The sequence below is a fragment of the Halichoeres trimaculatus genome, unplaced genomic scaffold (assembly GCF_033239565.1).
Source record: "Halichoeres trimaculatus isolate MK-OKI-2021-1 unplaced genomic scaffold, fHalTri1.1 fHalTri1_scaffold_7, whole genome shotgun sequence".
In the NCBI taxonomy this organism is placed as follows: domain Eukaryota; kingdom Metazoa; phylum Chordata; class Actinopteri; order Labriformes; family Labridae; genus Halichoeres; species Halichoeres trimaculatus.
The window spans coordinates 10,628,372-10,653,171 of record NW_027437185.1 but is presented as its reverse complement, the minus strand read 5'-3'; the positions used below and the strand labels follow the sequence as shown (position 1 = coordinate 10,653,171).

General features: G+C 42.0%; 1 protein-coding gene across 1 annotated transcript; it reads right to left on the bottom strand.

Annotated features, from left to right (window-relative positions):
* Nucleotides 1-36: 36 nt before the first annotated feature.
* Nucleotides 37-24,800, bottom strand: myot (myotilin). Its single transcript, XM_074674299.1, has 16 exons — nt 24,618-24,800; nt 24,403-24,465; nt 24,110-24,251; nt 20,215-20,238; nt 19,651-19,770; nt 19,337-19,541; nt 11,194-11,416; nt 10,058-11,040; nt 9,042-9,192; nt 8,615-8,716; nt 7,798-7,835; nt 7,315-7,453; nt 6,973-7,180; nt 5,418-5,583; nt 4,898-5,031; nt 37-1,462 (listed from the first exon to the last, which is right to left on the bottom strand). The coding sequence occupies exons 1-16, from the start codon at nt 24,798-24,800 to the stop codon at nt 1,320-1,322; spliced, it is 3,024 nt and encodes a 1,007-aa protein (XP_074530400.1). The 3' UTR covers nt 37-1,319.

Genomic DNA, 24,800 nt, shown 5'->3' with positions numbered 1-24,800 from the left:
ACAAACTCACAGAGAGCCAGAGCTTCGTTTGCATGATCTTTATTCCTCATTCATCCTGTGATATGTCGAACTTCATACACAACAAACAGCGACTGAGGAGAGCACACAGGACTACCTGCAGTTACAAAGAAAGAAACCGTTCAAAGTGAAAAGCACTTTTAATGTTTTAGGTCAAAGTAGTCTACACACAGAGGTCCACACTGCAACTATCAAAGAAATGCAGTTTGAATCGTTAATCTCCTCCTGGGACCAAAATCTGTTCACATGCACATCCAGACACAGTGTTGTTAAAGCTGTGTAAGCAGGTCAAAGCCTCTGTTAGATACTTCCTTTAAGGGAAGGACTGTATAAACTTTTTTAACTTCCTAACTTAAAGAATAAATAATGCATAGATGAAGAGAATTTAGTGTAGGAAGGTTTATTGACTGTGCTGCAGGTGTGATGAAATGTAAACTCTTTTAGGTGACGTCTGAGTGCAGCTGGTACGGGCTGGATGGCAGCTTGTTGCTCTTTGTTCAAGTCGTTCATTCTAAACTCCACTGCAGGCTTTTGCAGCTTCAAGTCCCAACACTGATAATAACTTCAGTTCAAATTTATAAATAGCTTCATTCACACACACTGTGTATCAGACACACGTCAGACTGAGTTTATACCACAGCAGAGAACCTGACAGAACAGACACAAAGCAAAGAGAGCAACAGGTTTGACAGGACTTGTAGAGGGTTCATGTTTGGAGCTCACAAACTCAGAGTGACCAGCAGGATTTGAAGCGTTGCTACTGTACCGTGTGCTGGTCTTTTTAAAAACCAGTGCACTAGATGAATCACTTTGTTGAGGGCAGACATCAGGCTGGTGAAGAAACCAACAGACAGACTGAACAGACGTCTATGAAACACTGTTTCTTCAGCCTTAAACAGCAGACAGGATGGACACACATGGAGCTGGCTGACAGCAGAAAACAGACACTGATAGCTGTGATCATGTTAAAGCTGAAGGACTTTCTGATGAAAGATACGATCAGGTTTCTTTTGACTCCAGATGTTGAAATCAAACAGCATCAACTGGAGCTACGGTTGTTGAGAGCATGTAAGCAACAAGTTTCAGCCTTCATGTAAGAATGAGGTAAATGAATTATGTTTATTTAAAATGAACCTGTAGAATTGAAGGACCTTAAACAATAACACAGCGTTTCATTAACTCGACATGACTCTACCTGCCTTCATACGACAGTGACTAAAAGCTGGTGTCCAGCTGGACGGCTCTGAGAGCTCTGAGACGTGTGATAATGGTCTGAGGACAACACTTGGTTCAGTCTGAGGCTACAGCTCCTCACTCTCATACAGCGGGGCGGTGTGCTGGGCCGGGGTCTCCACCGTCAGAGAAGGCACGTGGCTCAGAGAGGAAAGCAGCTTCAGCGTCTTTGATCCAGGGGGCGCTGTTTTCATGGGCGGGGCTGAGCGAGCTGGAAGGGACCGAAAAAACACATTTCAATAAATTCTAATGAACTTTTACTAACCACTACATAGACTCCTATTCCTTAGACCAGGGGTCGACAACATTTGTGGGACCAAGGGCTACCTCAAGGCAAATGAGTGGTACAAAGGGCTACTTGTCTGATACAAACTTCCTGAACAAAATTGCACAGATCAATTTTTAGTAACACTAATAACAGTAGTAGTAATACTATATAAAGAGACTGCAAACATGTCAATATTAATTTTCCAAAACTATTATTAATTATTTACACAGCAATCTTCCAATAGAAAACATACATGAATTTCTGGAAGGAGCTTTTTTGTGAGCAGTGCTGTTTTTTGGAACATGCCTCACAGGCGCCTAAAGTGGTTCTTGTGGGGGCCCAGGTGCCTGTGAGCACAATTTTGGTGACCCCTGCCTTAGACCCTTCACTTTTTTGTTAATTTTAGGCTAACATCATTTAAGATCACCAGATTGTTCTTTGCCTATAATATCTAAAAAAAACACCTGAAATAACAGCAAAAATATATTTTTGGAGAGTGCTGTCTCATATAATATCTTTCCTTTGATTTAATTTAAAGAATGAAATGAACTGAAATTGAATACTGCACATACACTGGTGTGTAACTGCAGCTTTCTGAAGGATGGATCTAAAAGATGAGATGATCACATATATTTTATATCTTTCATTTAATTTAAAAATCAAAACAATAGTATGAATCACCTTAAACCAGGGGTCACCAACGTGGTGCCTGTGGGTACCTGGGTGCCTGCAAGAACCACTTAAAGTGTCTGCGAGGCATGATCCCAAAAACAGCACTGGTCACAATGGAGTCCCTTACTACCATCATTGTTCTGTAAATCATTAATAATAACTGTAAAATAATTTACATTGACCTGTGAACAATCTCTTTACATGATATGACCACTGCTACTGTGATCAATGTTATTAAAAAGTGATCCGTGCAATTTTGTTCAGAAAGTTTATAACAGACAAGCAGCCATTCATGCCACTCAATTCCCGTGAGGAAGCCCTTGGTCTCAGGAAAGGTTGGTGACCCCTGCTTTTAACTGTTGATGTGGTTTTCAAATGCAAATGCGAAATAATGGCAGTTAAAACTTGGTATTAATTATTCAAGCCAACTTAGGAGCAGTGTTGTTTTACTAATGGCTTCTGATGACACTGAAATTATAGGTAAAAGCGGCACATTTATAGTATAAGGTTGGCAGCTTCATCACCCTAGTATGGGTCAGCAGAAAACCCTGGAGGCAAACTCTCCCTGTGAAAAGTCTTAGTGTGGTTTTCTCAGTGTATTACAGAAAAGGATAAAAGACAGAGAGCGGAAAGCAAAAACATAAGAAGATGATTTAAATACAAACTTCTAATTCTTAAGTCCAAAACAAATGTACTCTTTCCACTGAAAAAAAGGTAGTATCATTTCACTACAGGCAGCTGGAGTTGTGTTTTAGTCCTTTTACAAATTGTCTGCTTTCATGAAATCATCCCAATACTTCTTTTCAGAAAAATCTTGGCTAATTTTGAAGAAGGCGCGGTTAGAATAATATCTAAATTGTTACTCATTTTTTTAAATAAGTATCTGCATTAAAAGGAAGTATATTTCCTAATAACTGTACTAAAAAAAAATTGCCACAACCGTCTCATTTATGAGACGGTTGTGGCAATGTTATGATGTTTGTGAATGTAAGAAACTTTGTACATTGTGCTGCTGCCTATCTTGGCCCGGACACTCTTGTAAACGATTTTAATCTCAATGAGTTTCTTTTCCTGGTTAAATAAAGGTTAAATGATAATAAAAAAAAAATCAAATGTGATACAAAAAATATATTATAAAACCAAATGACAACGCAATAGTTTTGATGGATTTTGTTAAAAAAAGTTAATAAAGCTAATTTTTGATGGGTCAAGTTTAACAAGTCAAAGGTAGAACACCACAGTCACAGGTGTGTGTGTTATTGATGCACCTCTATCTCATTTTTTAGGAAAATTCTTATATTTCTGTAATGGAAATCCCCAAAGTTCACACTTTCCCCCTCCAGCCAGCTGAGAGCACAGAGAATCGCTGAGCACATCCAGGTGACTCCACATCTGAGTTTCATGAATCAACCAGTGTGTGTCTGTGTGAGCAGCAGGAGTGAAAATAGAAACAAAGCGTTGGCATGTTAAGTCCAGGCTGCGTCACTCGAGGCCAGATAGGACGCCCCAAAAGGAAACAGGGAAATCTAGCTGACACTACTGCTGCACGGTGTTGAGATAAGGTGGCAACAATAAATCATTCAATGTTTGAGTGCAACAAAAGATCAAACTTGTAAGTCTTTTTTTTAACTCATTTTTAAATCATGATAAAACACTATTAAAGTAAGGCTGAAATCAATAAAACATGACAGAAGATGTTATGCATTCACCTACAGACAGTGAAGACTTCAGGTGAAACAGGAAACCTACATCTGCTTTGGTTATTTATAAAATAATATGAATAACAGCAGCAACAGAGTCTCCCTCAGGCTACACATTCCTTTCACGCCAGGTGTCTGAAAATAACTCTTCTGCCCTGAATGCCACAGCACAGGACGGCATGGCACGGCTCAGGGCCTGAAACAGAGGCAAACCAGGAGGCTGGCTCTCTTCATGATTTAATGTCAGCTCTCAGACCTGATGTCAAAATAAACTTTCCTGTGCTTAATGTCTCAGAGGTGCTTCTGTAATATCTGTAATCATAAACATCATGAAGAAATGAAATGTGGATGAAGACACTTTTTTAACCAGAACAAAACCTGACATGTTTTTGTGTTCATCTATCAAAAAGTTAAATTTAAATACATTTATAAATAAATATACATAAAATGGATAGAATAATAAATAATAATGACCTATAATTCACTGTTTCATTCGATCACACTCTCTAAGCCTGGTTTGTAGACGTGAAAACGCTCTCTCAGCTTAGCTCCTGGGGTATTTGAACCAGCTCAGGCGTAGCAGAGGGTCCCGTCTCTTTGTCAGCCCTGTCACTCAGATCTTTCTCCACTAAGCAGATGGCGTGTGATGTGATCAGGCAGAAATCTAATATCTGCTCTGTAGTTTCCTCAGATGAGCTTTCTCTAACTCAGGATTGGTTTCTCTATTATTTCTGGACTCAGACCTCAGAAAAGCAGCTCCACGCTTCGAATGTTCATTAAGTCCCTCCTTAATCACCTCACACATCATTCGTTTGTTTGTTGTGCTCCAGGTTATTCAGCTGGATTCAGCGCGGCGTCGAATGGACGACACTCTCCATCTGCTGCTGCTGGGTTTATTTGTGCTCCTATGGTAACTACCAGGCTGTCTCATACAACAGAAAGCTGAGCTGATCGCTTTAATGACTTTAATCTGATGCACAGGAAGGCGAACACACAGTGGACTTACTCCCTACGTCCAGCCTGGCGTTGCATGTGGACATGCCGGCTTCGTTGATGGCAGAGAGAGTGTACCAACCGGCGTCAGACTTCGTCAATCTCTCTATCAACAGACACTGACGGCCTGAGCCGTCCTGATACAGACTGTGGAAAAACAGAGAGTCACTGATGATTCACAATAAACAAAGTACAGTACATTTCCACTCACAACGTCAGAGGCAGGTTGTAGTTTTGACAACAGGACGCTCTTTGTTTGCACTTTTCTTGTCAGTGAGTAACTCAAAGCAATCATTTCACTACAGTTATTATTTTCATATTAATTCACCTATGTCAGAAACTGCAATATATTATTGTATAATATTTACATTTTTCCCAAAACGGAGCTCTTCCTCACACCAAGAGAATATCTGGAGTAAATCAGTAACTGTTATCTACAGCATGTGGTGTATTTTAAAAAGGCCAAATGTCTCTTTAAGTGTGATGCACATGATCGGGGTTTTGTTGAGAAAGAGTTTAGATGATCGTCGTACCTCATTCTGTTGGGATCAATGCGCAGCATGTCTTTGTCTTTCTTCCAGAAGAGCTGTGGTGATGGGGAGGCATCCACTTTACACTCTAACCTGACGGTGTCGCCCTCTAAAGCTCTGGAGTTTGACATCTTTTGGACAAATGTTGGAGGACGGAGGACCTCCTGAGCTACAGAGGGGAAGAAGAGGGAATTAAACTGTGAATCATGCTGAAGAGGAATTGAACAAAGCAAACTTGGTACAACTTTGTAAATTAATTAAAAAAATCTAAATCTTATAGATCAGTGTTGTTAAATATTAGCAGCTCTCTGAGGATGATCTGTTTTGTGTTGATTATAGTGACACCTGTAGTCAAAGTGGTCGTATTTCTCTGACATCAAGACTCCATTTCCCATGAGCACTTTAAATCACTGTGAGGGCGTAGCACTCTTACCAAGGTGTTTGTTTAGGAGGGAAATGAATGAAGAGCAGATCTTCTGTTTAACTCTCCCTTCTTTGTTCATGACATCTTTTCCCAGGATGCAAAGTGACAAAGTAATGTATTTATTTGTAGTTGGGCAGGGCTATTGTTTAAAACAATAGAAAACTTTGTGAACTCAGTTTGTGGCATGGTTTAGTTCCAAGCTAAATTTAGAGATACTGGCCCAATGCTCTAAGACATGACTGTAATGTGTAACGTTAGTAAATCCTGGTTAGCTATGTCCTGCCAGTCATCTACCAATCAGAGCTAACATAACCTCACTCTTCATTTTATTGATAGACTCTCAAGTTTGAACAGACCACTGCAGAATAACTGCTGACTGTGGGTTGGAATGAACATTAGCACAAACAGTTTAGCCCCTGCGTTATAGAGTGATACAGCGAGAGCTAGAGGCTAATCAGCCTTTAGCTCTAGCTGTATCACTCTCCCGTTTAGCTTTCTTCTGCTCTTCTGTCCTTTTCCTGTCTGACAGTTAGGCCGTGTGTCCACCAAGCAGTCTGGTCTGGTTCAGTATGGTTTGGTACAGGTTGGCTGCGTTTCCACAGCTGCTGTTGCACGGTAAGTGACGATTCTTTCTTCCAATTAACGGTCTGTAGTGTTGTAACTCCACCTCCCGAGATTGGATCATTTCAGTCTGGCACCTATATGGAAGGGTCCCAAAAAGTGGGACAGCTCGTCTCGGTTATTTGGGGATCTGTCCCGGGATAAGTCAGTGGAAATGCTGTAAAATGTGTGCTGTGCCGAGACGAACCGAACCGAAACGGACCGCTTGGTGGAAACATGGCTTTGGGCACCTGTGTCCACTATCACTACAAAATTAATCACAGAAATCATTTTCAGCCGAGCAGCTTCTTGCTGCTAAAATTTGCTGTGCATCTGATTAAATTTCCAAACTGACCTCAGATACTGAGCAATAGTATGTAGTAATAATGCCCCTGGAGCTAATGAACAGATAAATATCTAATATATTAATATCACTGACAAAGTCCTCAGAGGGCCTTTAAGCTGCACCATAATGACACTCCCTTACAGAGTAAGAGTTTTCAAACCTCCGGACAGGGTGTAGTGACATCTTACCTAAAACATCGAGCTTCATGGTGAATCTGCTCTCTCCTGCTCTGTTTCTGGCCACACACTCATACACTCCAGCGTGGTGCACCGTCACAATCTCTATGATGAATGAGTGCATCCCTTTTTCACACACCAGCATCTTATGGTAGTCGTCTGGACGAATGGCTTTACCGTCCAGGTACCAGCAGACATCAGGTGTGGGCAGACCTCCCACCTGGTTTGAGTAAAAATGAAGATTAAAGTCTCTAAATCTTTTTATTTTAATGTTTTACCATCAGTGCATCAAGTAGCGCCTTCACATGTTAAATGGCAGACTGTGGGTGTTCATGCATGTGCGAACTGATTCACCTTGAAGTCAATCCTGCAGAAGCGTCCCTCCTCTACTGTGAGGTCTGGAGGGATCTGCAGAAAGCGAGGAGCATAACATTTCTCCTGGATAGCTGAGCCCTCGTTTCCTCTCTCATCTGTCCCTTTGTGCTGCCTCCCCCTGCAGAGAAACAAATCATTTATTCATGACCTCACTTTACCTCACTTTAAACGACTGAACCATCAGTGAAGGCACAAGATTATTTACGATGATGCCTGATCAGTTTTTGTCCCATGACTATACAGCGACTGATGTACATCTGAAAATATGTGACTCTCAGGACTCAAGTCTCAGTGATAAAATCTAAACACAGAAACTGTCTGCATGTTATATCCACCTGATTTTAAAGATCTGCTTTGCCACTGAATGGCCCATTAGTAAATGTGCTGGCTTCTAGGAAACCTACTTTCACAGTTCAAAGTTCTTAATCTAACAGTAAAAATAAGGACATGAGATGTATTTACCAGAGTCCACCTGTGTGTCTTCCTTCTGGAGATTCTGGCTATAACAGAAAACAGAATAACGTTAACAGAGGTAATGACAGGTGAGAAAAACTCAACGGTTTGACAAACTGCTCCATGGATTACTGTGTGTTAGTGTTTCTATTTGTACGCTGTTGTGTATTGCAACACAAAGTTCCTGCTGTCACCAGGACAAGGGACTTGTTCCCAGCAAGTAGGCCAGAAATAGCCTCTGACAGACCTTGTTGGCTACGGAGGACATGTCTATGTGTGTGTGTGTGTGTGTGTGTGTGTGTGTGTGTGTGTGTGTGTGTGTGTGTGTGTGTGTGTGTGTGTGTGTGGATGGTGTGATAGTCGATGGATGGTGCAAGCCCTGCAAGTAACAAAGGCTTTTTGACAGAAAAACCCTGCACACACTCACACAAGACAGACAGACACACACACACACACACAGAATACACACAGGAAACCTGCTCAGTGGAACTGGCCATAATCACAGCGTTGCACAGCTCACTGGGCTTTCTGATTTACTGCCAGGTCTTTCAACTTGGACTGGGAGGCCTTCAGATGGAAATGGGCTCCCTGCGTAGTGATTCAAACCCAATTGACAGCGGTAATGAGCGCTCTTTAACTCATAGCTCAATGGAAACTAAAGGTTCTGGACCAGATCAAAATACCAGATCAAGACAAATGTCTGTTCAGCACAGTCAGCACTGCAACACACATCAGTTCAATCTCAACACACCGTGAGAAATGTTCAGACTCATTTCCAGGGTAAGTAAGGCGTCCCATGGCTGAATGGAGGTTTGCTTTGTCGTACCTGGTCGAGTTGAGAGTCTGACAGATTGTCTTGGTCAAACATGTAGTTGGCGTTGTCTGGACCCAGCAGCCTACGAGCCATACGCTCCTCATAGGACAGTTTCTGTCGAAATCGAAGCTTTATACTGTTAAAGAGCTGTTTTCATACACACACACACAGAGTGTGAGGTTATATGTTTTGGAAAACACTGATGTTTTCTGTTAGGCTCAAACAAGCACAGACTGTGAGTGGATGAACTTTAATGTGTGGGGTAGAGGGGAGGTCCTTTTTAGGGGGGTGGGTGACACGGATGAGCCCTGCACTCTGATTAAGCTCTCAAGACACAAACACACACAAAGACACACAATTAAACACCCAGAGAAACACAGAGAAACACAGAGAGACAGACAGACAGACACACAAACATAAAGCACAGAGATACATATACCTGGCTGCTTCGTCTTCTTGCTTCCTTTGAACGCAGCTTCTTCTCCAGATCCTGGATCAGGGCGTCTTTGGAGCCCTGGATGTCCTCGTCTGTGGAGCGAGCAGAGGAAGGACGAGGAGCTATGGACTTCTTCAGGATGGGCTTAGGAAGACTGAAGGTCAGACAGAAAGATAACATTTAAATAAAGCTCAATCAAAGGCAATGCCAAAACAAAAAATATCTAACATCAACCTCTCAGGTTCTAATAGTTAAAAAAAAGAAAAAACTAAAACAGATCGAACAGATAGTGAGACGAAAGGATGGATTAGAGTAATGCTTAGATGAAATAAAGCATGGGTGGCTGGTTGGATGGATGGAGAGTAATATTAAATGATAGATGATTATATAAATGAAATAATACATGAATAGATGCTAAGTTTAAAGTATGGATGATTGGATAAAATAAAGGATGGATGATGGATAAAATAACAGATACTTGGATAAATGAATTGAATTATAAATAAATGGACTGACGAACGTTTGTACAGAAGTAATTATTTAAAAATCTACTTAATTTAGTAAAAATAAAATATAAGAACTTTTTTACTGATTCACGTTATAGATTTCAAGTATACACTTAATGATTTTCAGTAAATCTGTGTGTATAATCTCATTGTTTTGTCTGATGAGTTAATATCATTTAGACTGACCTCATTGTCTACGGCTGGAAGACTTTAGATTAGTTTTTGTGAGGATATCGTAAAAAAGGCGCTCTGTTTATTCTTTGGTTGAGATGGTGTAAATTGTTTATTACTGTAACACAGCCGTATTGAGTAGAAAGTAAAAAGGGAGAATGTGAACCTGGGAGCAGAGAAACACTGGTGGAGAAAATTAATTGACTGAACTCACAGATTAATTAACTAGCCGGAGTTTTAAGAACAGATATCTCCTAATGAACGTCTGGTGAATGAGGAGCGTTGTTTTTTGTTCCCTCTGTCTCGATGTGTGCTCGTGTGCTGATGTATGCTTTGACTCACGTGTTTGGGGTTGCCTTGTAGCTGGCAGGCAGTGAGACCACAGAAGGCTGGACTCTGGTGGGACTGCTGAGGGGGCTGGACTGTGGGAGGGAGGATGGAGACAGAGGGGAGCGAGGGAGGGAAGGGGACACTGGCAGGGGCTGCTGGGGGATGGATGAAGAAGAGGAGGAGGCTCTCATGGGGAGTGTAGGACTGAGAGGAGGGAGGGGGGAGCGGGATGGGGAGGTGGAGGGGTAGGGAAAGCTGGAGTTAGGGGACAGCTTGGAGGAGGGGAAAGGGGAGAAGGCAGAGTTGGAGGGCAGCACAGAGCAGAGGTAGGCAGCGGGCGCTGACATGGAGTCCTGATTGGCTGGCAGGGTGGCGCTGCCAAGGCCTGTGGCACTGGGGACACTGGGGGTGAGGGTGATGGTTGAACGCATGGTGGTGCGGGGCAGAGAGGATGAGGAGGCTGGGAAAGGAGGGGAGGAAGGGTTGGTGCTGGGAGTAGCAGGGGAGGGAAGATTAGCTGCAGGAGGAAAGACCGGGGTGGACAGAGGAGAACTGAGGCTGGATGAGGAAGGAGAGGACTTGGCTGTGCCGTTAGCCTGGGTCTGAGACTGGGTCTGAGTCTGAGTCTTGGCAGTGGACTGGGCCTGATTCTGACTGAGGTTTAATGACTGAAACTGGGACTGGGTCTGTGATAAGGACTTGGACACTGACTCAGTTTGTGAGAAAAACTGGTTCTGTGCAGACACCACTTTAGTCTGACTTTGTGTCTCACTGATGTTGGGACTACTGAGAGGACTGCTGAAGTTCTGCTGGGAGCTGTTTTGCTTCTCCTGAGCCTCCTTCATGACACTTTCATAGCTGGGGGCCTGGAAGGCAGCCTGTGATTGAATAAAATGCCTCGGCCGCTCATAGTTAAAGGCACTGGGAGGGAAGGTGCTGGGGGTGAAGGAAGGCAGGTCTGACAGGTTCATGTTGTTGCCCCCTGAGCTCGAGGACTGGAGGAAAGACAAGAAGGAAAAAAATTCAATATTCTGAGTATTTACTCAAACTCAGAGAGATTAACATCAAAACTAACAGTAATCTTCCTTTTACTTGGAGATGTGACTATAAATTACAGCAGATAGCAAACATGTGAGAGCAGCTCTTACAGAGAAGTTGAGCTTGCTTGGGGTGAACAGTTTGGGTGTTTTGTTTGTCTCCTTGACTTCGGTCGGTGACTGTGGTGGAGTGGGAGAAGAGGGAGGGCTGGGTGTGCAGGCTTCAACAGTGACCTCCAGTGACCTTTGGCTGACTGAGTTCAGGACTGTCTCTTCCTGGCTGTGACCAAAATGTTCTTCAAAGGAGTGGTTATCCAGCTGAGGCTCTGGAAAACTGACAGACAGAAAACACAAGTGTCGGCAAAGATTTACAAAACCACCACAGGTTCAGTGAGGAGGAAGAGGAGGGAGCAGAGAGTCAGAAAACACTGAGCCCAGAGCTGTCATCAACCAGAGAGGGAGAGAGACAGAGCAGTGGAGTTCCCTGGTTAAGCTAAGACGTCTTGCAGAGTGCAGACAAACAATGAGATAAAATTAAAAAAGTAAGTAAAAAATATATTTCCATGGGAGGTACATCATACCACAACTACATAACCACATTAAAAGCTCTAAACTGGTATACATGAGGAAACTACATTTTGTTTCTATGTTCCACTTTTTAATGTGACAAAGTTGTACTTTCTTTTAAAAAACACTTTTGTTCAAAGCAAAGTACGTCCAAGAGTTAGTGCAACACAGGCAAGATGAAGACAGAAAGGACCACATGATAAAGTTTGACAGTTTCACACACAGTAAGACGCAAGTGCTGATGGGAAAAGCTAAGGGCATCATCATCATCATTTTCAATACCATCACCATCATTATCATTTTCATTATCATCATCATTTACTAAATCATCGTCATCACCATAGTTATCGTTGTCATAATCATCATTATCATCATCATCATCATGTTATCAACATCATCATCCTCATCATTATCATCATCATCATCCTCATCTTTATCATCATAACCATCCTTCTCATCATCATCATCATCATCATTATCATCATCATCATCATTATTATCATCATCATCATCTTTATCATCATAACCATCCTTCTCATCATCATCATCATCATCATCATTATCATCATCATCATCATTATTATCATCATCATGATCATCATCATCATCATCATCATCATTATCAACATCATCATCATCATCATCATTATCAACATCATCATCCTCATCATTATCATCAACATCATCATCCTCATCTTTATCATCATAACCATCCTTCTCATCATCATCATCATTATCAACATCATCATTATCAACATCATCATCCTCATCATCATCATCATCATCATCATCATCATCATCATTATCAACATCATCATCCTCATCATTATCAACATCATCATCCTCATCATTATCATCAACATCATTATCAATTTACATCATCATCATAACCATCCTTCTCATCCTCATCTTTATCATCATAACCATCCTTCTCATCATCATCATTAACATCATCATTATCATCATCATCATCATCATTATCATCAACATCATCATCCTCATCATTATCATCAACATCATCATCCTCATCTTTATCATCATAACCATCCTTCTCTCCATCATTATTAACATCATCATCATCATCATCATCATGGTCATCATCATCATTATCATCATTATCATCATCATCATTATCATCATTATCATCAACATCATCCTCATCATTATCATCAACATCATCATCATAACCATCCTTCTCATCATCATCAACATCATCATCATCATCAATAATGTTATCATCCTGCTTATCATCATCTTCATCATCATCATAACTGCAAAACAGCATAATCTTCAATGTCACATTATATATTTCTCATCTCAGCACTTTCTACATCATCATCGTCATTACCACCACCATCATTATAATTACTGGAAATTTTATCAACATCATCATCATCATCATCATCATCATCATCATCATCATCATCATCATCATCACAAGAAACACCACCATCATTATACCTGAACAACCAGCATAATCGTCAATGTAAAAATGTTTCTCATCCTCATCACTAGCACTGTCTAAATCATCATCATCATCATCATCATCATCAATGTAAACATTTTCACCATTATCGCCATTTTAACAATCTCTATTAAATTATCATCATTAACATCATTTTCACTGTAAACATCAACATTACCATTATCAGCACTATCAGCAACATCATTATCATAATCAACATCATCATCATCACTGTAAATATCATCATCCTCACCATCATCCCAACGGCATCATTATCTCATTCTTAGGCAAAACTTTATCATCCTTATCATTATTGCTGTCTGCATTATCATCCTCATCACTGTAAACAGCATCATCCTCATTATCAGCATCATGATCCCTTTAGAATCTTCATCGTGACTGTCATCATAATTTTTACAATGAGGATCTTCATCAGTTTTGTTGTTGTTTTTTAACAACAACATCACAGATTGTCATTTTTCGTGCTTTGGTGATACAGTAAGGGTGGATTTTTTATATATCCTGATGGAGACTTGAATTCTGTGGATCTGCAGTCCAGTATCTAAATCTATCTCTGCTTGAGACAACTTCTTTGCCCTACTCTTCCTCAACTTTCAGCAGATGAACAGCTGATGTTTGGTAAAGTCTTCTGCAGCTTTGGATAAACATTAAAGTACTGACACAGAGCACAGGTGGAACAGAAATGTCACCTCAGGATTTCTTTCAGCCCTGTTCTGTGAACAGTCTGAGCTCAGTGACTGACACACTAACAGGTCCCAAACACAATATGAGGTAAAAATCAGAAAATACAGCAGCATCATGCTCTCTGAATCTTCGGCTTTGTATCTTTTTAGGATAAACACCAACAATGAGATGAAGACGAGTCAAAGGGACATGTGATAAGGGCAAATTTCTTCTAGTTGAATTTGCCAAGAAGCCACAGGGATGGACTCTTCTGTTATCTCTAAAATGTGAGTTGTTTTTGTTGTCAAAATGTGCCAAACATCAGATCCAGCTCATGTCCTCAGACTTTCTAGTCCTTGGATAATCGTTATTTTAGTCCAGTTTTAACAAAAACTATTGTTGTCCGATAGCAGTAACACACATCATAGTTATGATCCCACATCAGCCCAAGCCTGGCTGTTTTGCTATTTTTCTGCTCGGAAAGAATGTAGTTTCCATTTGAGCCCATGGAGTTTGGGCTGTGTTGAAGAATAATGACAATAGCAGTGTTTCTTTTTGCTCTTTCTCACAGGACAGTATCAGCCAGCCAGCATAAACCGACCTGATGTGAGAGTCTGTAACTTTTGTTAAATCAGGAATCAATCATAGATGCACAGCCACATATTAACTCTACACACATGCCTCATCTAAGAGACAAACTACAACCAGCATACAATCTCTTCCTCGCCTATAACTTCATCCTTAGTGCTGAATGCTTACTTTTTCTACCTTTCTTCGCTGGTACTTTTTAGGTTATTTATGCATTTTTTTTATTTTGAATGACCTGACTTTCATAGTCCAAAACACCTTAACACCTATACTCTTCACTGGCTTCCAGTGGCAGCTCTTCTTCTAGCTTACAAAACACTGACAAGAACAGCTCCTGCCTACCTGGGGTCCCTCTTCCAGGTCTACACTCCTTTTGCCCACTACGCTCTTCCTGTGAAAGATGCTCCCAGCCCAGAGCGGCTCCGAATCTCTAGCCAGACTCTTCTTCTCTGTTGTGCCCAAATGGTGAAATGAATTATCTAACTCTATACGATCCACATAGTCTCTTTCTACTTTAAGAGATGTCTGAAGACTCATCTGTTCAGGGAACACTTAATCTGACCCTTCTCCTCTTTGTCCTCGGGGGTAGAATGAGTCAGAAGGTCTCAGACACAGCTCTCAGTGAATATTCAGCACTGATCGTTGAACCAGCTTCGAGGTCCTGCTTACCTTCAGGATTACATAAACTTGCATCAAGTGCCCATCAGCCCTCACTTACAACTCACTGTGTCTCCAGGCTGTTACTGCCCAATGTCACTTTGATGATGATGAATCTGACAACATCACAGCCATGATATGACATATGACATGATTAATGGTAAATTTGGTCAAATGATAGACACTACTATGTGAAAGTTATGTGTGTGCATCATTGTGCATGAGAGTGTGTTTGTGTGTGTGTGGTTGTCTGTGGGAGCTGATGCATGTATGTGTTTTGGCTTTGCGTCATTAAGCGAGCACGGCTATATTGGTCATGGAATTCGGACAACAGCCGGCAGGTGCAGACTCTCTACTGGCAACCAAACCCTTTTAATACACACATGTACTCACACACACACACACACACACACACACACACACACACACACACACACACACACACACACATACGCAGTCCACATGATATTGTGGGTACGAGCATTCTGAACAATCAAAGATCTTGTGTATGACTAACGACATCAGAACAACAACGTGTGGGCTTGAAATTTTTAGACATAAATATCATAAAAATTTATTCAAACATGATGATCAAAAGAAATATGTGACAGTTTTCCCAACAATAGCATTTTCTTCATTCATTAGCCTGCCCTTCCTTTCCCTGATCCCAGTCCACAGTGTGTTTACACTACTCAAAAATCGACAAACAAGAACTTTGGAAACTTTGGTAACAAGAGCCTTTTAAGCTACATCAACTCATATATGTTATCCACACAAACTTAAAGCTCCTGTGAGGAACTTTTGGGCTGTGTTGATTTTGACCCCTCTTAAGACAAAGACATTCAGACTTTGCTGATTCTGTCCCAGACTTGAATAATACGTGATCCTCAGTTGAATTCTTATACCATTTCCCTTTAGACAGTACTTACTCAGAATGAAATGGAAAACGTAAAAAAGACAAATAAGCAGTGTGCTTTAAGACCATTAGTCTGACACCTACCCTTTCGTGCAATTACATGGGTTAAAAATGTAAAAAGAGATAGTTACCACCTTTTTTGACATACATTGATATGAAACATCAGGATGAATTCCAGACTGCACAGCTAGCTAGAAACTCCTCACAGGAGCTTTAAAGTGATACTCCGGGATGGAACAAGTTGGGTCCTATCACAAGGTTTAGGGCAGAAATTACCCCTACAGCAGTGTTTTTGTGCAGCAGAAGCCCAGGGTGCTTGCACCAAACACCCCCTCCCTGCTTCTCTGCCTGTTTCCTCTGCACTCAGAAGGGGCCATATTTTACTTGACCAAAGACACAAATAAACTGACTCCTACCGAAAAAATCTGATACAGGTCTGCATTCACACTTTATTTAGAGAATTTTCAGAGCGTTACTTTCACACAAAAACACCGCTAAATAAGGCTCTAGTTCTCATCGTGTCATAAAATGACACTACCTCCGCTCCAGAGCCACAGCTGGCTACAAGGCGCTCACTGCTTAGTGTATCAGTCCGCGTGTGCGGCGTGCCAGATATAAACAAACGCAGGTAGTCTGCCAGGACGAAGAGACCTATACAACATGCTGAGCAAAAATTACCTGTCAATCGTGTCTTTAAATGGTTTTAATGACAGCCACTTGAAGTTTAAAAAAAAGGGGCTTTTGTCTTTGCTTATTCTTAAAAATTTCACCTCAGAACGCAGATTAGCTTTCTCCATCAAGTTACCAAATCAAGAAAAAAGCCAGATAATGTTTGAATCTGCCAGATAACCTCAACACGACCTTATTAACAAGATCCCTGCCAACAATTTCTGAGCAACTGTTGTGTTGGGCAGCTTAGGAAGAGGGGTTTCTGAAGGACACAGACACCATGGCTGCACTTCACATTACAGATGAGATCATAGCCCTGGACACTGATACACAGTGGACACATAACTGTGCGCTCACCCAAACATACTTAACACAGCACTCACTGCTGGGTTTCATTATGAACCAAAGGACAGGGCCAGTGTTAAAGCCAGGACATCAGCAGACTGCAGCAAACAGTTACTAGTTATTCGTTGTAGACCACTTATTGAGGGTATTTGTGTTTTCATGTGAGTAGAGACAGCCCATCTGTATGTAGGCAAAAGGTGAAGTCTGAAGGACAGACAGCCCACCACCACTTTCAGACACATGTGTCACAGTTTGGAGAAAGCTAGAGGAAGCAGCAGGCAGCATTTTGAGCTCTAAACACTCCAGACAACACATTCCCTGAGCTTTCATCAGCAGAAGCCTGATGCACTTCAAAGGTTTCTCCAAAAAAGTAAGTAACTTTGATGAAAAGAGCAATAATAAAAACAATTCCCATATGACCTTTTACTAATCTTAATCTACACTTACTCCTTTCCTTATAAACTATTTGAAAGAAGACTAACCCGGATGACACCAAGCCCCAAAATAGATTTAAGTCCCCTTCCAAGTGCTCTAAACATAGTTTGACCTTTTAAAGGGGACAGTATATTCACCTACTTTTTAAAATTTAAGAACAGAAAAATAATCATCTCTGTACGTTCACAGCACAGCAGCAATGCAAAGTAAGTCTGGAGGTTAAAATGTGGCTCAATTTGAAAGTTCAAGGTTAAAAAATCAGGTATTGTTTGAGTAAAAAGAGAAATCGATCTCTTACCTCGCTAATAAACTTTCTACACCGATGTGGCCAACAGAGACATCAGTTTTGGCGGAATAAAAGGAGCTTTCTCTGGGTTGAGAGGGGACCCAAACTGCGATGAGGGGCAGGAGGCAGGAGCGCAACAGGTGTCACGGCGCGCTCACGAGGGGTATGTAGCCAGGCGGGCACGCGAGAGTCAGGCTCCTCATCAGCATCGTAAAACAGAGCTGACAGCTAGCTTAGCACGAAACACCGATACGTCAACTACAAAGACGAGTCAGAGAGATACTCTAAACTGCCAGTGTATATTTACAGTTATACTGATTCAAGGTAACAAAAACCATAAATTAAATAAATACCAAACATGTGTGTGCATTATCCTTATCAAAAGGCGTTTATTACATGCTCTGTTCACAATATAGAATTTGTTATCATTAGCAAAACCCTCTTTGAATTTTTACATTGGTGTCGAGAGAGGAGTGAGCTTCACTGATTGAACAGCGACCTCGTGTGGCCACATGTATAAACTACATCAATGCCACTGTACAATAAACGCGTCTGTGGAATTTGGGGATCGATTAGGACATTGAACATAAGCCTCTCTTATTTACAAAAAAAAATATAAACTGCAATTAAGAAAGTGTATTTGTATAATAAGCACCTAAAAATGGGTGAGTCAGTAGTCCAAGAATATTGAGCGTGGTTAAAACGTGAAACGTTGACCCCTTTGAGTCTATAAGTCTATCATTAGGGTTACATTTCAAGTCCATAGGGTATATATATATATCAGTTTTACAAAATAATAATTTCAAGCAAAGACCACTTTCATATAGAGTTAATTGGGCAATATTTATCTTTAATTTAATACAAAAAGTTTACAGTTTCCATGATCAATTTAGCTAATTAACCGCAATTTAAGTATTAGATCTTGCAGTTTTCTCGCTGTTGGTTTCTTAAACGTCATATTTGCTCTTTGAAATCAACTCTAGGGAACATGTTTGTAAATCATTTTAGGTCCAAAATAATCATTAAAATGTGACAAGGCTGTTTTAAAAACTGTCCAAATAATTAATACACTTAAAATCATTCACTTTCTGTGTGTCCTAGAAATCTGTCACCTGTGTTACCCACTGACAACAGATCCTATGAATTAGCAATTGTTTGCTTCAAAGTCACATGACCTGAATCATTTGAGGTCACAACCTCTTTGGAAGGCACCTTGAGAAACGTGTGGTATGTTTTAACTCCTCCTAGTCAACATTTCACCAGAATTACTGTCTGTGCATGGTGTGGATTATTTGTTCAACAACTTGTGTTATCAACATTTTCTTGTGCAGTTACTTTTGATATTATGATGACCAAAATATGAAGAAATTGCACAGAAATACAAGGTAATTGAGGTCAGGTGGTGACATGATCAAGGTTAGTACAAGAGCCAACAATTTCCTATTGAATCCCCCCACACAAAAAAAAGAATGAAAGAAACAACATCAACAACAAAACAAAGCATTCATCTCAAACAAATCCATAAATAGACTTAAAGGGTATAAAGTGCATGAACAAACAACAGCATTGGTTAAAGTGTTCATGGATAGCTGATGAGTCTTATTGGAGCATGTGCTTTTATGAGTGTTAACGATCTACTCACTTTGCTATGGGGAGGTTATCCTCCAGAGGGCTGTCAGGCCACTCAGGAGCGGGCAGGGTCATAGAGTCAGGCGGCTCAGATGGAAAGTCCTCAGAGCTCTTTTCAGAGGAGACTGCCCCGCCTTGAAACATTACCCCCTCTTCCTGTCTCACAGGAGTTGTCTCCTGCTGATGGATGGCCTCAATCTCTATCTGCTCCTCCACGTCTGCGAAATCAAACGATGAGAGACACAACCGATGAAACTTTTTCTTCCCTACACAATATAGAGAATTCTTCACAGATGAGTTATGATTCAGAGTTAAATGACATCTAACCGTTGTAAACCTCTAGGAGTGCTGAACAGGAGACTGTGCCAAAGGGGTTGATAACCACACATTTAAAGAGGCCGGAGTCTTCTGGAAAGGCCTCAGTGATCACCAGAGTACACAGCTCCTCTGCAGGGGGGATAAAGATCCTAGATTCAGTTTGATGTTAGATAAAAATCAGCCACCCATTAAAAGTGTTCAGATATTTTAGACATCTCTCAGTGACAGTTCATTCTTTTACTTCAACATATTAAACTATTTCAAAACAGCTCCTTTGGCTCCCACACGCACCTGCTGCTATACTGAACTCTAAAATCAATGGTTTAATACTCTAAGCTTAAAAAAAAGGTAATTTGATTGAAGATTTTATTTTATCCAAGGAACATGAGGAAAATATTAAATGGTTTCAAACTTTATTCAGCCTGCAACCTCTCAGAATAAAGTGTTGAAATTATCAGTGAAGCTACATTACAAAGATCATTAGGGGAAAAAAATATTTCTCAGGTTTGTCAAAGAAATTTTCTACATCCACTTTTTTTAAAAACGTTATTTTGTTACCAAATATCCACATACCTGGCACTGATGCAGAACTGGCCTCTAGGAAAGCGAGAAAAGAGAAATGTTAAATAATAATAATAATAATAATAATAATACATTTTATTTGAGGGCGCCTTTCATGACACCCAAGGCCACCTTACAACAAAAGATAAAAGCAACATTATAAAAACATCATTAAAACAAATCATCAGAATAAAAGCAAGTGAGGTGCAAAGTTCAATTAGAGTGAGTAGGCCAGTTTAAACAGATGAGTTTTGAGTTGAGATTTAAACAGATTGATAGAGTCTGACTGTCGTATGTGTGGGGGGAGCGAGTTCCACAGTCTGGGTGCTGAGCTGCTGAAGGCTCGGGCACCCACGGTTGTGAGGCGTGAAGTGGGGATTGTGAGTAGTCCAGCAGAGGTTGAGCGGAGGGTGCGGGAGGGAGTGTATTCATGGAGTAGGTCACAGAGGTATGAGGGGGCTAGGTCATGCAGAGCTTTGTAGGTGAGGAGAAGGTTCTTATATTGAATACGGTATTTGACAGGGAGCCAGTGTAGTTGAATGAGAACAGGGGTGATGTGGTCCGAAGATTTTGTGCGAGTGATGATACGGGCAGCCGAGTTCTGAATGATTTGCAGTTTATTGATGAGTTTGGTGGGGAGACCGGTGAGGAGGGCATTGCAGTAATCAATGCGGGAGGTGACAAATGCGTGAACCAGAATTTCAGTGCTGGATTGGGACAGTGTTGGGCGGAGTCTGGAGATGTTGCGAAGGTGGAAGAAAGCAGTCCTGGTGATATTTGAAATATGAGGTGCAAATGAGAGGGTGCTGTCCAAAATGACGCCGAGGCTCTTGACCTGGGGGGAGAAGGGTATAGGGAAGCCGTTGATGATGATCGGAGGAACTGGGGTGCATTGTGATCTGGTGAGGGTGGATTTGGAGCCGATGAGCAGGGCCTCTGTTTTATTGCTGTTGAACTTCAGGGAATTCCTGCTCATCCAGCTCCGAATATCTTCCAGGCAGAAGATGAGGGAGGTGGGAGGGATGGCAGCGGTAGGTTTGGATGAGATGTAGACCTGAGTATCGTCGGCGTAGCAGTGAAAGTGGACCCCATGGTGGCGGAGGATTGTGCCCAGAGGTAGGAGATAAATGATGAAGAGAAGTGGACCCAAGACTGACCCCTGGGGAACACCCAGTGAAACACCCAAACATCCTGACTTATGGTTCCCTAGCTGTACAAATTGTTGGCGGTCGGTGAGGTAAGATGTGAACCAGGAATGTGCAGCACCAGTGATCCCAATGCCAGCCAGGCGGTCTAGGAGCAGTGGATGGGAGATGGTATCGAATGCTGCACTGAGATCGAGGAGGATGAGGATAGTGAGTAATCCAGAGTCAGCTGCACAGAGGAGGTCGTTGGTGATTTTGACCAGGGCTGTTTCAGTGCTGTGTTTTGGACGGAAGCCAGATTGGAAGGGTTCATGAAGGTTGTTAGTGTCGAGGTGAGATTGCAGCTGTGCAGCAACCACCGTTTCGAGAGTTTTGGCGATGAAGGGGAGGTTGGAGATGGGACGGTAACAATTAAGATCGGCAGGGTCAGCACTGGGTTTTTTCAGGATAGGTGTGATTGCTGCCAGCTTGAGAGCGGGGGGTATAGTACCAGTGATGAGGGAGGAGTTAATTATGTTAGTGATCATGGGGGTAATGGATGGCAGACAGGCTTTGAGAAGGGAGGTGGGAAGAGGGTCGAGCTGACAGGTGGTGGTTTTGGCTTTATGAATGAGTTCGGAGATGGTGTGTTCTGAAACTGGGGTGAAGTCAGAGAGGGAGCTGATGGGATGTTGGGCAGTGGTGATCATCCAGGGTGGATCATTTGAGGAGGTGCAGCATGAGGCCAGTTCTTGGTGAATGATGTTGATTTTGGAGCTGAAGAAATCCAGGAAGGCAGTGCACTGATCAGTGGAGGTGTTTGGAGAGAGGGTTTTAGGGGGCTGGAGTAGGTGACTAACTGTGGAAAAGAGGACTCTGTTGTTGCCTGTACCAGTGTTAATGAGATTTGAGTAATATGAGGATTTTGCTGTAATGAGGGAGTTCTTATAATGTTGAAGATGATCCATATACATCTGGGAGTGTACAGTGAGTCCGGTCTTTTTGTACAGTCGCTCCAGTTGACGGCCTTTGGCTTTGAGCTGGCGGAGGTCGGGGGTAAACCAGGGAGCAGTATGAGTAAATGAGACTGAACGGGTTTTCAGGGGGGCCATGGTGGTGAGGGAAGAGGAGAGACAGTTGTTATAGTGAGTCACCAAGTCAGCAGGGGAGGATGTTGGTGGAGGGCTGGGGTAGGAGCTGATCAGGGTGGAGAGATCTGTGGTGTTGATATGTTTGATGTTTCTGAAGGAGATGGTCCGTTGTTCTCTGGCTTTGTGTAATTGGATAAAAATGTCAAAAAGCACAGCACTGTGATCAGAAATGGGGAAATCAGTGACATCAAGGTTAGTGGGGGTGATGTCAGTGCAGCAGATTAAGTCCAGTATGTGACCTTTCTTATGGGTTGGAGCGTTGACATGTTGTGTGATACCAAGACAGTCCAGGAGTGATGTGAAGTCATTTGCAAAGATACAAGATGGGTTGTCTATATGAATGTTAAAGTCACCAAGGAGGATAACAGTGGGGGACATTGCGCATACAGTCGTTAGCAGTGATGAGAATTCATTGAGGAAAACTGCAGAAGGTTTTGGTGGTCTGTAAATGGTAACAATGATTGTGGGTTTGGGGCCTGTGAGTTTGACAGCTAAGCACTCAAAAGAAGAGTGATGGGGGACAGTGACAGTGGTGACTTTAATGTTATCACGATGAAGGAGAGCGATGCCACCTCCCCTCCCTGTTTTACGGGCTTTACTAATGAAAGAAAAACCAGGTGGAGCAGCCTCATTAGTCATTTGGTTGTTGCCAGGTCTCAGTAAGGCAGAGAATGTCCAGGCTGTGATCCACAATAAAATCAGCAATCAACAGAGCCTTGTTACTGAGAGATCTGATGTTCAACAGACAGAGTTTCAGACAGGTGAGTGGTGTGTATGTGGTCGCTTTGCAAAGGGGGGACAGTACAGTGTGATCGACAGTACGGGCACTGCGGGAGGGGGGGCGGGGCTTAGTGGACCAGAAGGAGCGGATGTTTGTATTACAGCTGTGTTGTGTGTACTGTAAGCTCCGTCCAGAGCCACGGTGGATGTATTTTGGTCGTTTGAGGATGGAGTAGTGGGGTGCAAGCTGAAGTGGTGGGGTCCTCGTGAAGGTCCGGAGACGTAGCATCTCCGCAGCAGAGTAACGGAGCGGCGGAGTTGCGCTCGTGAGAGTCAAACATAGCGCAATCCAGAGGAACAGGTTAAAAATCCACATGATGTGAAATCGGCAGCGCCTTAATCCAGCAGTAGGTGATCCAGGTGATTATGGTGTAACCCCAGAAACAACGCGGGAGATGCAGGGGAGCGGAGTATACTGGTTGTAGCTTCACTGGAGACAGGGAAACCAGTTGGACGGCGCCAGGGATTAGCAGCCGGCTAATAAATACTAATAATAATAAATACTATTATTATTTTTGTAAAAGTCTTTGTGATGGATAAACTGCTTTACATCCCAGATAGATCACAAATTGGAATATTTAACTGGTAGAAAGGATGATCAAGTTCAACTTTCATTTAATTGTTTTGCAGAGGATTTGATGTTACATTGAAGTTTTTTGTCAAACAATCAAAACTCTATAAATAGAGCAACTGTAAAGTCAAGGAAGTGATAAGACATCTTTGAGCTCTGATCTTCTGTGAGTCTTTAACTCAGTCAAGATTCATAATAATAATAATCTGCACCATTATAGGAAAAGCTGAGCTGCATGTTTCTTATTTTTTTACTTAGTGTAACTGGAGTCAAACACTCACTCTTTCGTAGTATCCTAAAATCATCAGAGTCCAGGATCTGCTCGTCCTCTCTGTACCACATGACCTGCAGAGGAGGCGTCCCTCTTAGTCTGCACTCCAGGACCACCAACTGACCCTTCACTGTGGACACGTCATGGAGGCACTGGTGGGAGATGATGAGTAAGGCAGGCGTGGAGAAACAGAAAGCAAAGTGAAAGGAGGGAGAGACCCAGTCTTAAATGTTATTGTTGCTCACATTCAAAGATCCTCTGGATATTTTGTTTTATTTTAGCGAACGGACAGAAACGTTTTACCTTAACGAAAGAAGGAGCCACTCCATTTCCTGCATACTGCTGGGTGTAGATGGGACTCTGAGTCTGGAATAACAAATGACACTGTCAGTTTTATTTCTCTGGTTATATCTACTGACCACCTGTAGGATATGGGCTTCTTGTTTTGTCTAAAATCTTAACTAAGTGTCTCTGGTCTCTTAAACATAGAGGCAGTTCTTTGATAGATAGATGGTTACCCCCTGAGGGCTGACACAGAGAGGCTGCACCAGGCTGGAGTGCCTCTGAGCAATGAAGGTTGAGGCGGAGGCAGTGGTGGAGGAGCAGGAGGAGATTTCTCGAGAGGAGGACGCAGAGGAGGAAGAGGAGATGGTTAGGGACATGGTGCTGGTCTTCTTCTGCACCCTTTGGACTCTGCACAT